Below are 13897 nucleotides of genomic sequence, written 5' to 3' on the forward strand. Positions count from 1 at the left end.
AAATGAATCAAATATGTACTACTCACAATTAATAATAGTTTGAATGCATATCTTTATGGTACGTTTTCAGCACAAAAAAAGGATCTCAGTGTGTAACATAATACCCTTTAAGCAGGTGCCAGAATGAAGCTAGGGTGGCCTTTAGACAAGCGTAACAGAGAAAGAGGGGCCCAACATAAAGACTTATTCAGCGAAGGGACCACCCGCTCAAAACTTCAGCTCATCCATCATGGCAGCCGGAGCACCAGCAGTTCTTTGCGCACACATGAGTGAACACGGAGAACTACTGCTACATTTATCATGTCCTGAAACTCACCAACAGCATCAGCACATGCTAGGCTGCTGGGCACCACACAGAGCAGTCAAATAACTGCATCAAGGAGGGAGCTATTAAACCCTTTCCTCATGATTGGAATGTCATCCAACCAGTCACTGATCTCAAGTCAGAGGTCAAGACTGGGACAACGCAGAGTACTGGATGGGGGGGGGGCGGGGACTTGCGAACTTGTGACATTAAGGTTTACAGCTGCTTCACTCTACCAAACCAAAACCCTTTTATATAAAGTGTCAACATAGAAAACTGTGGTCATCTCAGCTCTTATGAATGATGCCTTTCCTATTCACAGAGGAACAATGAGCAATTTGTTGCACTGAAGGAAACATAGGGACAGGAATATTGGCATGGGTCACAGTCTACGACTGCTGGAGTCCTTCTGTGACCCACTGAAGAGCTGACAGTTTATCAATTGCAATCTTCCAGAAGTAAAAGGTTTCGGTGTTGTTGATAAGTCCAGGGACCTTATATAACAGGTTTTACCAGAGGCAATCAGATTTCACACTGAAAAATACAGTACGGGTGTACGAAATGCGCAGCTGCACGTAGCGAACATAAAACATGATTTAAACACTGGCCTTGTCTGTGAAATCTGCATCATTATAGATTTTATTATGATTATTATAGATCACAGATTTGACGTGACATGTCAACGTATAAGTCTAGCACCGCCACTTGACTTAGGCTCATTCCAAACTAGATTTTTAATGTCTTGAGAGAATCCACTCTAGGTATCAGAAATAGCAGAAAGTGTGTTGATATCCATCACCCTTGAGTGTTCTGCTCTACAGACCTTTAACTGTGGCAGTGTGCTGGAGACGCTGCCTCTCCCCAGCACACTGGTCTGGACCTTTAACTGTGGCAGTGTGCTGGAGACGCTGCCTCTCCCCAGCACACTGGTCTGGACTACACGCGCTAAGCCCCATGATTTGATTAGCCTTTGTTGGCTTTGACACGCCATCATTTATTTACTTCTATCATCTCGCTCGTTCTGCTCTCTGCTCAGACAGATACAAGTACTGTTAAATATGTGGCTAATATCTACAGCGATCTGGCCCAATAAACACAACCTTGGACGTCTTTGCCAATGGTCTGTAACCTTCAGAGCCTTTTTACACTCACTTTCTTTTGACTTTACATGGACACTCTAAGGGTATATACATCACAGAATACACTGGCCCACACAATTAACCTTCCCACATATTGAACGTCGGACATATCATTGTCTCACATTTCCATCATTAATTTGGCAGCTAACGACTTCACAACTGTACCCTTTCAGATGCTTCATTACCTCCATTCATGGCAAGCATAGTCCTCCCATAACCTATCGGTCATAGCTAGCGTAGCACACACAAGTACAATCAAGCTTTTCATCAAAACAAAGAGCGGACAATCGGTGGAAAACCTGCATAAGCTTGATTCTTGGATTCAACTGAAAAATGAACAGAAATCTAAAAATGAAAACAGCATGATATCTAACGTTAATTGCGATTTACATATGGCAAGGTGACCCTAACTCGTGGAGCTCGACAGGGCCTCCCCTGACAGAGACCGTGAAAAATGTTCACCAGTGTGTGAAGTGGTCCACACCCTCACTAGGCCTACATCTTCATCTTGATAAAAGGGAGATTCTCCAGCTTATAAATGTGATGTCAGATAAAAAAAAGATAAAAAAAAGTTCACATATAGCAAACATGTGGAGTGGGAAACACCACAGCTGCTGGGTCAACTACATGCTCTAGGTGCACAGCCACAAAAACAACAACCACTGCTGCTAGAACATAATTAGTTCAATGAGGAAAATGTATAAGATAAACCAAAACTGGGTTGGATTTTTCTGACTGTTTGCTATGTAGATGTGTTTCAAATATAGGAAGAAATTATAAGGACGATACACATACAAGATATACTGTGAGTCTTGCAGCCTGGAAATACATTCATGTGTCCAATTGTAAAATATCAGAATGATGAAAACACCTATTATTGCATGTTTTAGTGCCTATAAGGATTTCATAAAATATATACTACCCAAGGACAATACTTTACCAGGATAAGCCCTTGCTGTAACGGCTTGTGGCATATTAAATTGAAAGAGCACTAGGGCACATATACTGTACATGCAATCTCTAGAAACATCAAGAATTTTTTTATCTCGATCTTCCCAATCATGAAAACCTTATCATGCATTACTCAAATTCCTGTGTGCATCATTGTGTACCATCACTCAATGTGCTACTGTCGCAGAACGGTGAAACACGTTTCCCTATTTAAAGAAGAATTTGTACGGGCAAAATAATTCACAAAGCCTGTCCTTATGATTTTGTCTGCCTTGCTGCATTGATGGGGAAATATATTTGAGATAAATGACATGTTAACAGAATCATTTCAGGGTTCAGCACACTCACTCTGTGATTTATATTGGACCCGCCCAGCCTAAGGTCCCAATTCATACAATTTATGGACCAGGGCAAAATATCTATTTTGATTTGAAAAGAGACTCTGTAATGTCAGTTTACTGCATGTGTCTAATTGTATTCACATTCACCCTATCCCTCTAGTTATCGCCAAAGTCAAAGTCTGAAATGGGATTGAACATAGGTGAAGGGAAATGCATTACGCCCCCTCTTATCACTGCAGCTATATGTCTGATAACGGTGCCACCTTCACTTGCCTGAAAAAAAGCATGCATTTCCAGGTTGCAATTTGCATCCTGCCCAAAAATAAATACAATCCCTAGGCTACTTCCACACAGGAAGGTGATGTACTGTAAGGTGAATGGTCCTCCTGCTAAACTGAGAATAAGCCAATTCTCTGTACACCGAATAGGTAGCATCCATTTTACCAAGACATCCTCCTCTCAGCCGTCCCTGATCTTGTAATTGTTGTGATGTATCTTACATTCTTGTTGAATTTGGTTGTGATAAACTGCTGTGGTAGCGCCCATAATGTCTGTAACACAAGGCAGGCATGGTCCTCCTCTGGCTTGGTGGGGAGGAGATAACATTGTGACGGGAGGGGGGGGGGGGGTGACAGCCTCATCTCAATGTGAATGGAGCTAATCACCAATGCAAATTGCAATCAGAAGGGCATATCTTTACCTAACACAGAGATAATTGCACAATTCTGCTGATAAAAAAATATATAAAAAAACTGCACGTAGCACCAAAGCTTTCAAATGATCATCACACGTCTCCTGCAGTGAACATTTACAGATTCAAATCACTGCCTTAATTTTAAGGCCAAACACTACTACATATTTAGATTAAATAACTTTTTAAACACTGAATATTCAGCAGAAGTAGTCTTCTAGATAGAAAATGCAAAAATACAATGGAAGAATTAAATATGCATCAAACCACAGAGATCAGATTTAATGCATCTTCACATTCTAAATTTAATTTCAGAATTGTGCAAAAATATATTCTGCAATTTGTAAGGAGGAAAGGAAAGCTGGTTGTTTTCACCAGCTGTCCCCCCCCACACACCTCCTCCACATTGCACTGATCCATTGTCAAATTCAGTTATTGTCATTGTCCTTGGCAAAATCAAGAGCATTGTGAAGCATGTGAGTGTCCTTGTGTGGGCTGCCTCCAGCTGTGTGGCAGGAGCGCCCTCTAGTGGCCTCACCGTGGGATCTTGAAGAGCGCTTTGACCGGATGCATCTCTGCCAGCGGGGGATCTCCGTCAGCCAGCTCGATGGCCGTGATGCCAAGCGACCATACATCACAGCGGGCGTCGTACGAGTAGTCGTACTGCTGCTCACAGGCTATGACCTGCCACCACACAGAGAGCACGAGCATCAGACCACCCTGCCAAACATATCCTTCCTAACTACTCATTAAGCCTCGTATTAAGCCTCAAAATCCTCGTCCTTTAAACAAATGCTTTGAGAATTTCTTGAAATAAGGCTGATCACTCCACTATTAACAATGACATTCAGTTAAAAATAGATCTGCATTAGACAGATATCATCATTAAAGCTGACAATAATCAGCTTTGTGTCACATCAAGACTATTTGAACATGGAAGGTAAGGTAGGTCAGCGGAGTTGCCAGCACTGGTATATAGACCTCTCTTTCCGACCGTCAATAATTATTACTGACACTACATTTTACTGCCGGGTTTATTCTAATTGCCCCTGAGGGCCCCTCCTACCAGGCCAATCACTGCACCTTATTTCTGCCAAAGAGTAAGCTGGGGGCCACAGACTCCCTCCTATTAACCTTGAGGTGACCTCAAGAGCTGGCCCCATGGAGGGGAATACACAATGACACAGGAGGGAGTTAGAATGAACAGCTCGCTCCCTCCCTCTCTCCCTCTATCTAACACAACATATATCAGACTTTGCTCGTTTACAATTTTCCATTAACCACATTTGACGTGAAAACATACATGACTTCCTTACTAGAGAGAAACACGGGTTTGAGTTTAGTCAACTGAAACACAAAATCTGACCTCAGGAGCCATCCAAAAAGGAGTCCCGACTGATGTGTTTCTCCGCAAGCGTGCACTTGTCAGTTGAGCTGAGACACCTGAAAAGAATAATAGTCAAGGGCTACTTAAAAAAAATACGTGTATGTATATATAGAGTTGCATGTTAGATGTAGATACTTGTTTATCAGTGTGAATTAACTAAGAATGTGAATTAAATTTATAGCAGTCTAAATGTTTGAATGGATAACTCCTGGCTTATAATTTAGTGTGGCAACCTGCCAAGCAGCAATAACAATGGGCCATAATCATTTCAAATGATGTAGGACAGATTTGTATCAGCATGAGTCCACTTCATCTCCGCCACACAGAGGACATAAACATGCCTGGGGGTGACTCGAAGTCATTTACCATAACAGCTTTCTTTTAATATGCAAAGGATCAAATAATGCAATTTAAATGAGCAATAATAGCCTTGGGTTAAAGCTATGGCCCATGAAATAAAAGGATGTTGTGGTGAGCAAGGAACTAAAGTGTGGAGCACATTCAATGATTTATCCATGTGCTTGAATTCATCTCGTGAGCTGTGGACACTTGAATAGATTAACAGTCAACAATCAAAAATGACTCATATAGCATCTAACAAGGACCTCAGAGAAAAGAGAATGCTGAGAGACACTTCTCAGGACGAATTGGGCTAAATTGCCTCTTTCAACAAGCGAACAAAGACCATTACCAAAGTCAACGAGTTTGACTCCTCCCCCGGTTGTCAGAAGGATGTTGTTGCCTTTGACGTCACGGTGGATAATCCTGTTGTTGTGTAAATGCTGAAGACCCTTCCAAGGCAGAGGAAAGAAAACACCATGGTGCTTAACACGCATCACTAGCCCCATTATTACTCATTTGGGATTAGCATCATCTGAATCTGTTGCATACAAAGTGGGGGGAGCGCCATCTACAGTATATAAAAGACACCCGCAGCTGTTGAAAAGGAGAGAAATCCATTACTGTCTGCCACACGACCCCTGCCTAAATAAATCCTTAGCACGCACTGTGCGTGTTTGCATGCAACCCCCTCCCTCCCGATACCATTAGCCGCTTTGCGGCGGGCTATCTTACCAAGAGGGCACCGTATAAGATGTATGAGATAACGCACTCCTGCAGACGCTGGCCTCGCATGAGCAAGCCTTTGATGAGTTCTGTGACAGAGCCGCCGTTGCACAGCTGGGAGAGAGAGAGAGAGAGAAACAACTGTGACTCGTCCTCCATCACTCACCACTCTAGATGATGATTCATGGGGGAGAGCAATCCCACACACAGAAGCATGAGAGTCACGGCTTCCTCTTCAAAAGCTATGAAGCCTCTCATGGCAGCGGGATAGCATCAAGACACTACATCAAGTGTAGGTGGGTAGCTGACTGTGATAAACGGATGCTAATAATTGAATATACTACTTTGTATAGCAGTTAGTTAAAAAAATGTCAATAAAGGTGTACAGTCTCCAATGCTATGCCATAGCAAGGATGTAAAAATGCATTAGTGCAGAGGTTCACAGATTTGTTAAAGTCCTGTACCCCCTCAAACAGTCCTGCTGTGTACCAGATGTTTTTGGGCATACCCCCAACGTAACTGGTCAGTCATAATTTCAATCGAGTGTACATGAGTCAATCGTATATGTACCGTATGTATGTAACTCACCTCCAGTACCAGCCACAGTTGTCCGCCTGCCAAGTTGTCTGACTTGTAGAACATGCCGTAGAACTTCACCACATTAGGATGGTTGGACAAGGACTTCAGGATGCTGTATTCTGCCTCTATCTCCTCGTCCACATCCTTTGAGCGACATGAGAAAATGTGGTCAGACGGTGGTTGGAATTCTAGTGAAAATAAATTACCCTTTTTGCTGGGGACCCCATGGAACCCCCTCAAGGATGCTGCCCTGCATCTACTACTGCATTTCATAGTGCATTGAATATACTGCCAGTCACCTGTTGTCACACAACAATAAAAAGACTACTTGATTCTATAGTTTCAGTAACACTGATGCTGCAAGATTCAGTGCAACGATTTCAACTATGGCAGGAAAGACTTGATGCTGATTTTTAACACAATGACTACCCCCCCCCCCCCCCCCCCCCAGTTTGTGATGATTATGGTATGAAGCTTGTAGGACAGAGTGAGAGTAACTTTCCCTATGATTATGTCATCAACTGCAGGCCAGTATTTCTGTCTTTTAGGATCAAATATCTAGTGATGGAACTTCAGCGCCCAGCAACAATGCAGGCACAACGATTTTATGGACAGATTGTATGGGACCGCTGATTAACAATGCATACTGCTGACCAATGACTAATTAAAACCTGTCATTTACAGGAAGTAATACAAATGATGAATCTATTAACTCTACATTTTGATAACCAAATGACATCAAATTTCCACATAGCTGACAGTTTGGCTAACATCACATTAACTGGTCCTCTGTTCAATTTCACCATGGAATTGAGAAAATCAGCAGTTGACCTTTAAATATTTCCAACGGTGTTTCATTTCAGCACAAAGTAGAAAACCAGTTAATAAGTAAGCTCAAATTAGACCCCTAAATTAGGGTTATAAACATAGAAACAAAGGAAGGGACGGCCTCTGGTACTAAACTACTTCTAGAAGTGCTTTTCTATCAAAGTAAATCTCAGAGGAAAGGAAAGAGCAACAGTCAGAGAGGTAGAATTTCTCTTCCCGGATGTCTGAGTGATAGTGTCAGCAGTCTAATCAAGGAGAGGGATGAGAGAAGAGGCAGCTTCATCTTCATAGCCATCAGGGGAGCATCATGGAGGAGAGCACTGCCAGGATGGGGATTGCTCCATTGACACAATCACAAGTCAGTCTCAGACCAAGTCTTCCTGACACAGTATGGTGCTACTGCAGGAGCGTCTACACAGCATCCTTATCACACACACAGACAAATGAATGGATATACAAAGAGGATATAGTCAATTCAGGAGCTAGACTTTCTGGTAAGGATGTGTGAGACTTAACATGACAGGAAATAAATTAAGCAGGGAGACGGTGACATATATCATCAGAGCTCGAACAACTACAACTACAACTGCATCAAGAAAGTGGAGAGGAGACTGGGTGAGGAAAAAGTACCGGCCACTTACTCTGTTTGTATGGTTCGAATGCTGAGATAAAGCCAAAGAACAGTGAAGAAAAACAAAATCCTTTGTTTTAGCCTCTGCCTATGAGCTGATTTTTGTGTGTGTGAGACACTCCATTGTGGTCAAGAAAAACTGTCCAAAGTGTATGGTTGTGGTCCATTAACTAACCAACACTAGCAATAAAAACTCCCAATGGGGAGGCACACATAAAGTAAATAAACTAGATAAAGTGTTACTTACTTACTAATGTTAGATCACTGTTAATATACGCTCATTTTATTCACAAGCACAATAGCTTTTACACTGGGCTTTGAATTAAATGACTTAATGGAAACATTGCTGTGGCATCTGTGCATGCTTCCCCAGTAGGAGTCTTCATTGATTTTATTTTTTTATTTTGAATGAAAAGCAGAAAAAGAAACATTCTCTTTCTCTGCTTGTGCACAAGGTGCCATGGTGAGCCCATGTTGAAAGGTGCCATGGTGAGGCCATGTTTTTCACTGACTTACATTGATTGGGTCCAGCACTTTGACTGCTGCCTGACTCCCATCCTTCTTGTTGGTCACTCGGTAGACTTTTCCATAGGTTCCTTTACCAATGGTCTCCACTATGTCCCAATTACCTGATGGGTCCCCCAGATTCTCCAGGCCAATCATGCTGGACTTGTACGGATACAATCCATACAGTGACCTGCTACAGAATAAGCACATACCAGGTCAATATATTTTTTGCTTAATGTAATTTTACAAAATATACAACTTTTTCAAATGAAACTATGACTTTGAACAAAAAGAATGCATGCAAGACAGTCCATCAGCATGAGACCAAAACCAAAAATTGTTTAATGTTCCAATGCATTAAATATTGTGGAATTTTTTGTATGGTGAGTGCAAAAATGTGAGAAACTAAGGGAAATGTTAATCCCTTTCTAATACTTGGTCAAGAGAAAGCTTCTTAATTGAGTCAAGGTGAAAAACATATTAACATAGTTGAGCCTCACAACCGCCTCACACAGGCAGTAGCACTATTGTAGCAAGAAAGCACAACACATTGTTTCCCAATTAATATTATTAGTCAAAGCGTGGCGAGTAATAAGAATGAACTGTTTACATTGTGTATCTATAATACAGAACAGCACATTGTTTCCCACAGGCCTGCTGATTCAGCTCAGTGACACTATACTGTATCTGCCAAGGGAACCACTTAACACGGTTCAAACAGGAGAAATGAAAGCACACAAAAAACAAAGCAGATGGCTGTAGGCTGAGATGAGATGACAGTACTGTACTTACATCGCAACTGTTATTTTCTTCTGACTCATCAGGGCAGAGACAAATTACTTGCAACTAAAGAGTCTCAAGTGATCATAATACAACAATACCAATAGCAGCAACACTCGCTTCCCCAGGAGGACGGGTAACACGTAGCATTTCACAGAGACAGCGAATTAGCCCTCTCTCCACAGGGACCTTGTCACTGGCCACTAAGAAGTACAATCTCTTCCAGATCAATTGGATTGGACAGATTAACTTCACCAGTGGCATCCTGGATGAGCAGTGAACCAAGCCTCCGTGTCCACACAACGTGTGTCTGGTGAAATGATGCAGGTGTCTTCAGACCATGCAAGACCAAGACCAAGTAAGATGCATTTCATGTAATGACAAACTCACAAGGTCTAATGATCGACAGCCATCCGGAAACGTAGCATAAATCACCCTCACAGTGGGTCTGCAAGCGATGTCACTGTGCCTACGTGTAAGATCAACGATGTAAAGTGAAAAGTGTCAAAACAGCTGAGACGAGAATAACATGATAGATGAGGAAATGGTATATTGGCATGTTGGGATACATGTATCCCATTTTCAGAAAATGATAAATATTTCAAATAAACATGATCGAGTGTAATGTTTGTGTATAAGCGCACGACGGTTGTACCTGTCATGAATGCGTTATACATCACAAGAGGCTGTGTGACCCTGATGGGGGGAGGGGGTCGTTTTGGGGCAATTCAGCAGATTGATGTGGAAAACGTGAATGATGTTTAACCCTCAAGGGCTCTGGGAACACACATGAGGATGGATTTATGAATTGTTGAGCAATGTAAGGGTAAATGGTAGATGGATATACCACTATTCTATGGACGGAGATTGGTAAAGATACACCTGATATCCTTCACTGTGTCCTTCAAGGGAGGCAATAAAGTCGCTTTTTTTTTACTGCGTGTTTGTGTCGCAGCCGATTAACTAGGGGTTACACAGAGAGAATACCAAATCATTTGGCTACAAGTCCAGTTTCAGCTTCAGACTAATAATCTATCATTGATCATTCTGAAATGAATTAGCTTTTGCAAGTGCCAGTGAATAATGTGGCTCACATGCCTTATTAATCAACAAGATATATAGCTATTTTGTTGCGATTTATTATTGTTCTGTTTTGTAAGGAGCTTAGTTCTCTATGCCAGTGCTTCTCAAACTTTTTCATGTCAAGGATCCCTAAACTGACACAAATTAGACCACGGACCCCCCCATTTGATAAGATTTTGTCCCAGGCGCCCCCACATCTGATAAGATTGTAGCTTTTGTGATGACACTCCCACTCTCCTGGCCCTGTCTTACAGGAGCCTGGTGTTGGGGTCATTAGGCTGATTGAGTGCACCGAGCCCAGGCGGGTTGTCACACTTTTAGATGTTTTATTACAGAAAGTCCATGGAACACATGACCAAAATAGTCATTGTGTTACTTATGGTTGGAATTCCTTTTTCAACCCATGTTTTAGTTATCAGCAATGGTGCATGACAATTGTTTGAGGTGGGGTAAATAAACCTTTACATCATAAAAAGGTGTCCCCCCAGGTGAGATTCGAACCCATGTCTCTCCTGCCAAGAGTTGGAAGATTACATACTCAGCGTTCTAACACTGTAGCCTATGTCACGTGGAAATCCTGGCCATTTCATTGGCTGTCAATCTGCTACAGCAACAGTGTTTTTGCCTCTACACTACCCAGACGGTGGTTGGAATTGTAGTGAAAATAAATTATTACCCTTTTTGCTGGGGACCCCATGGAACCCCCTCAAGGATGCTGCCCTGCATCTACTACTGCATTTCATAGTGCATTGAATACACTGCCAGTCACCTGTTGTCAAGGCACCATCACCAACTTTTGTAACAGGAGGCTCATATTTCTCTGGAGCAGCTGTTTAATGACTAGCAGCATCCGATACCATTCTACAATATCAACTTTCTCCTGCACCTCCAAAATAAATATGAAGGTCTTAAAAGTGCAATGGCATCCACCATAGCTGAATATTGTTTTCAGTGAAAGAACATAAAGTGTACAACTAATTTCAATGGCTAATGTCTATGACACACAACCATCTCTTTCTGAAAGAGCATTGGAAATACAGTACTAAGTACATTCAGTCTTCAGTACAATGCTTTTAGGTTACAGAACAAATCATCTGCCCTGTTTGACCCGCAACAAATACTGTTCAAATTTAAACCAAATGATCTGCACACTCATCAGCTTTAACTACTGTACACATCATTCTGTTAACAAGTAAAATGTGAAAAACCCGTCTCTTTTCAAAGATGAATAACGCTTAGATCATAAAACCTTAAGTCATACATACCTGTCCTTGTCTGCCGATTTTGTGTCACTGTCTGCAAAAGTGTCTGGGCATCTATCCCTCCCACCAAAATGCTGCTGACTAAATCATGCTAATCTAAGATAATTAATAATTCATCCGCTCGTAATCTGCAATGTGATCTAGCTTTAAATATTCAGGTGGCAGATGTATCCACTCATAATGGTGGCTGATATGAAGCATCTCAGGTTGCACACAGGTAACCAGGAAGTTCATGATAGTTGCTAAGTCACATGACCTCTGCCTGTCTCCCCTTTGTAAATAATGTGAGCGTTACTTACAACTACTGTTTCGTAATCCACGATGGTGTCCAGACTCCTGTTGATGTCTTACAGTCTTTTGTATCATTGACAACAATATCAACTGAATATCTCTTAATTTGCTCTGTGCTAATCCCAGCAGTAGGAATGTTATGGCATAAAGATTCCAATACTGTTAGATTGTCTAACACAACATAGCATAAACTGTCTACACATGCAGTCAAATAACATCATGGAATACAAGGTTAGAGTAATGCAGGGATTAAGGAAGCATAATGCTTTCCATCATTTAGTAGGACTGTAAGAGTGTAAAACTGAGCCTGGTCCTGGCATCCTCTAATTAGAACAACACAGGAAACAATATTGGACTATATGTTAGCTGCATGTCGAGTGACAACAGCTAAAAACAAGACATTATTCCACCCGAGAAGCAACACCACATGTTACGTTGCCATGAGTTCAGCACCCAGGGAATCGATCCTGTGTCATGAGAGAATCACACCAGCTCCAAGGAGCCAGTCTAGTCTCTCTGAAGCCAGTCTAACTCTTCCACAATCTTCGAATGCTGCACACACAGTCTGTACTTTAGCCTGTTCAAATTTGGCCAGATGAAGTTGTCATCTTCCAAAGAAAAAACGCTTCAGACCGGAGGAAGTTTGATGATATTCGATCAATCACAACACATGTAAACAAAACTGAGGCAGGTGATTGGAGAAATTAGCGGATGTGCCCGCCTTCAGCAGATGTACCCGCCTTATATCCGTTGGGAACTATTGGACTCTGATTGGACTGATGAGCGGTGGGACATTCGCTCATTAATCCAATCAGAGTCCATTATTTTCACCTGAGTTTCCCTTTCCGTTTTGCAGTTCCCCTGAAGGAAGTACAGATGGGTAGGTGGGAGCATTCGCAAATTGCGGGAGCCACCGTGTCTGTTTTAAGTGACTAACAGCAGTCTATCTCCACTGACCACAAACAATTGGCAGATGCTGTTTAAATGCTTTAAGCGGCTGCAATAACAATATGCTGCATTGTTTCATGTCAGCTTTTTTTCAATTCAATCATACACCTGCTGTCCAATATATGTTTTATTTGTCTCATCGCCACAAAGCAATCAAACAGAAAACAAACAATATTCTTTTAAATGGAGAGGAGATAGACTATTGCTGCTTTAGAACAAGACACCAAAGCTGCAGATGGCAATGCTCAGGTTACCCTTTGTCTACCGTACTGTCAGCATAGGACAATAAGACATGACGTCTGTTCATGACTATGTGCTTAGCAATGCTGTTCTATCATAATCATATCATCATCATCTAACATGGTGAAGTTGTCAAAGTAGCATTAACCAACAAATAAAATCTCACTGGCATACGTCTAAAAACTGGAATATGTGCATGGTTACATGTAGCTTTCAGTACTGGGAAGTCATAATAGAAATGCTTCAAGAGGAATATGCCCCTCATTCAGCCTTCAAGTACATGTATAATTGTCGATACAATTATTTCATGGAGGCCATTTTGTGTCGAAAAGGCAGGGTAAACACAGGCGCAAGCAAAACACTGATGAGGGTTTCCAACTTCCAATCATGGAAGTTGGAAACCCTCATCAGTGTTTTGCTTGCGCCTGTGTTTAACCTGCCTTTTCGACACAAAATGGCTCCTGTGAAATGTGAAAGGGGTCTATTCTAGGGTTCTATATGGATATGGAAACTGTTTTAGGTTATGTGACCAGCTGCAACACAGAGACTGCCTTTGTCAACAGAAACAGTGCAAAGTAAAAGTGAGTAATCTCATTTTCTGCTTCAGTCAAACTCGCACACAATCCCACCGTCTCTGGTAAGTCTTACGGTCTTACCTCAACGCCAACTGGAACGCCCCATGGTAAGTCTGAGGGGGGGGAACTATAATCCCTGCTAAGGGGATGTGGAGAGGCTTTGCAGTAAACAGGCCAGGCCTAAAGCATCGTGGCCTTGTTCTCACCCTGGCTGACCAAAGTCTCACAGCCAGAAACAAAGAGGGGAAAGTCCAGTGGGCACAACACCCCCCCCCCCCCCCCCACCACCCTAATT

At 42.1% G+C, this 13897-nt stretch overlaps 1 protein-coding gene across 1 annotated transcript in view; it reads right to left on the reverse strand.

Annotated features, from left to right (window-relative positions):
• myo3b (myosin IIIB) overlaps nucleotides 1-8609 on the reverse strand; it is a gene marked incomplete at its 3' end in the record, with an annotated part of 63992 nt that extends 55383 nt beyond the window's left edge. The window contains 7 exon segments of the mRNA XM_083638172.1: nucleotides 3965-4110; nucleotides 4793-4869; nucleotides 5505-5604; nucleotides 5888-5992; nucleotides 6467-6601; nucleotides 7927-7947; nucleotides 8433-8609. Of these exon segments, the coding sequence (XP_083494298.1) occupies nucleotides 3965-4110; nucleotides 4793-4869; nucleotides 5505-5604; nucleotides 5888-5992; nucleotides 6467-6601; nucleotides 7927-7947; nucleotides 8433-8579 (731 nt within the window). The 5' untranslated portion in view covers nucleotides 8580-8609.
• Nucleotides 8610-13897: the final 5288 nt, after the last annotated feature.

Source organism: Poromitra crassiceps, assembly GCF_964638095.1.
Source record: "Poromitra crassiceps genome assembly, chromosome: 6".
NCBI classification, from domain to species: domain Eukaryota; kingdom Metazoa; phylum Chordata; class Actinopteri; order Beryciformes; family Melamphaidae; genus Poromitra; species Poromitra crassiceps.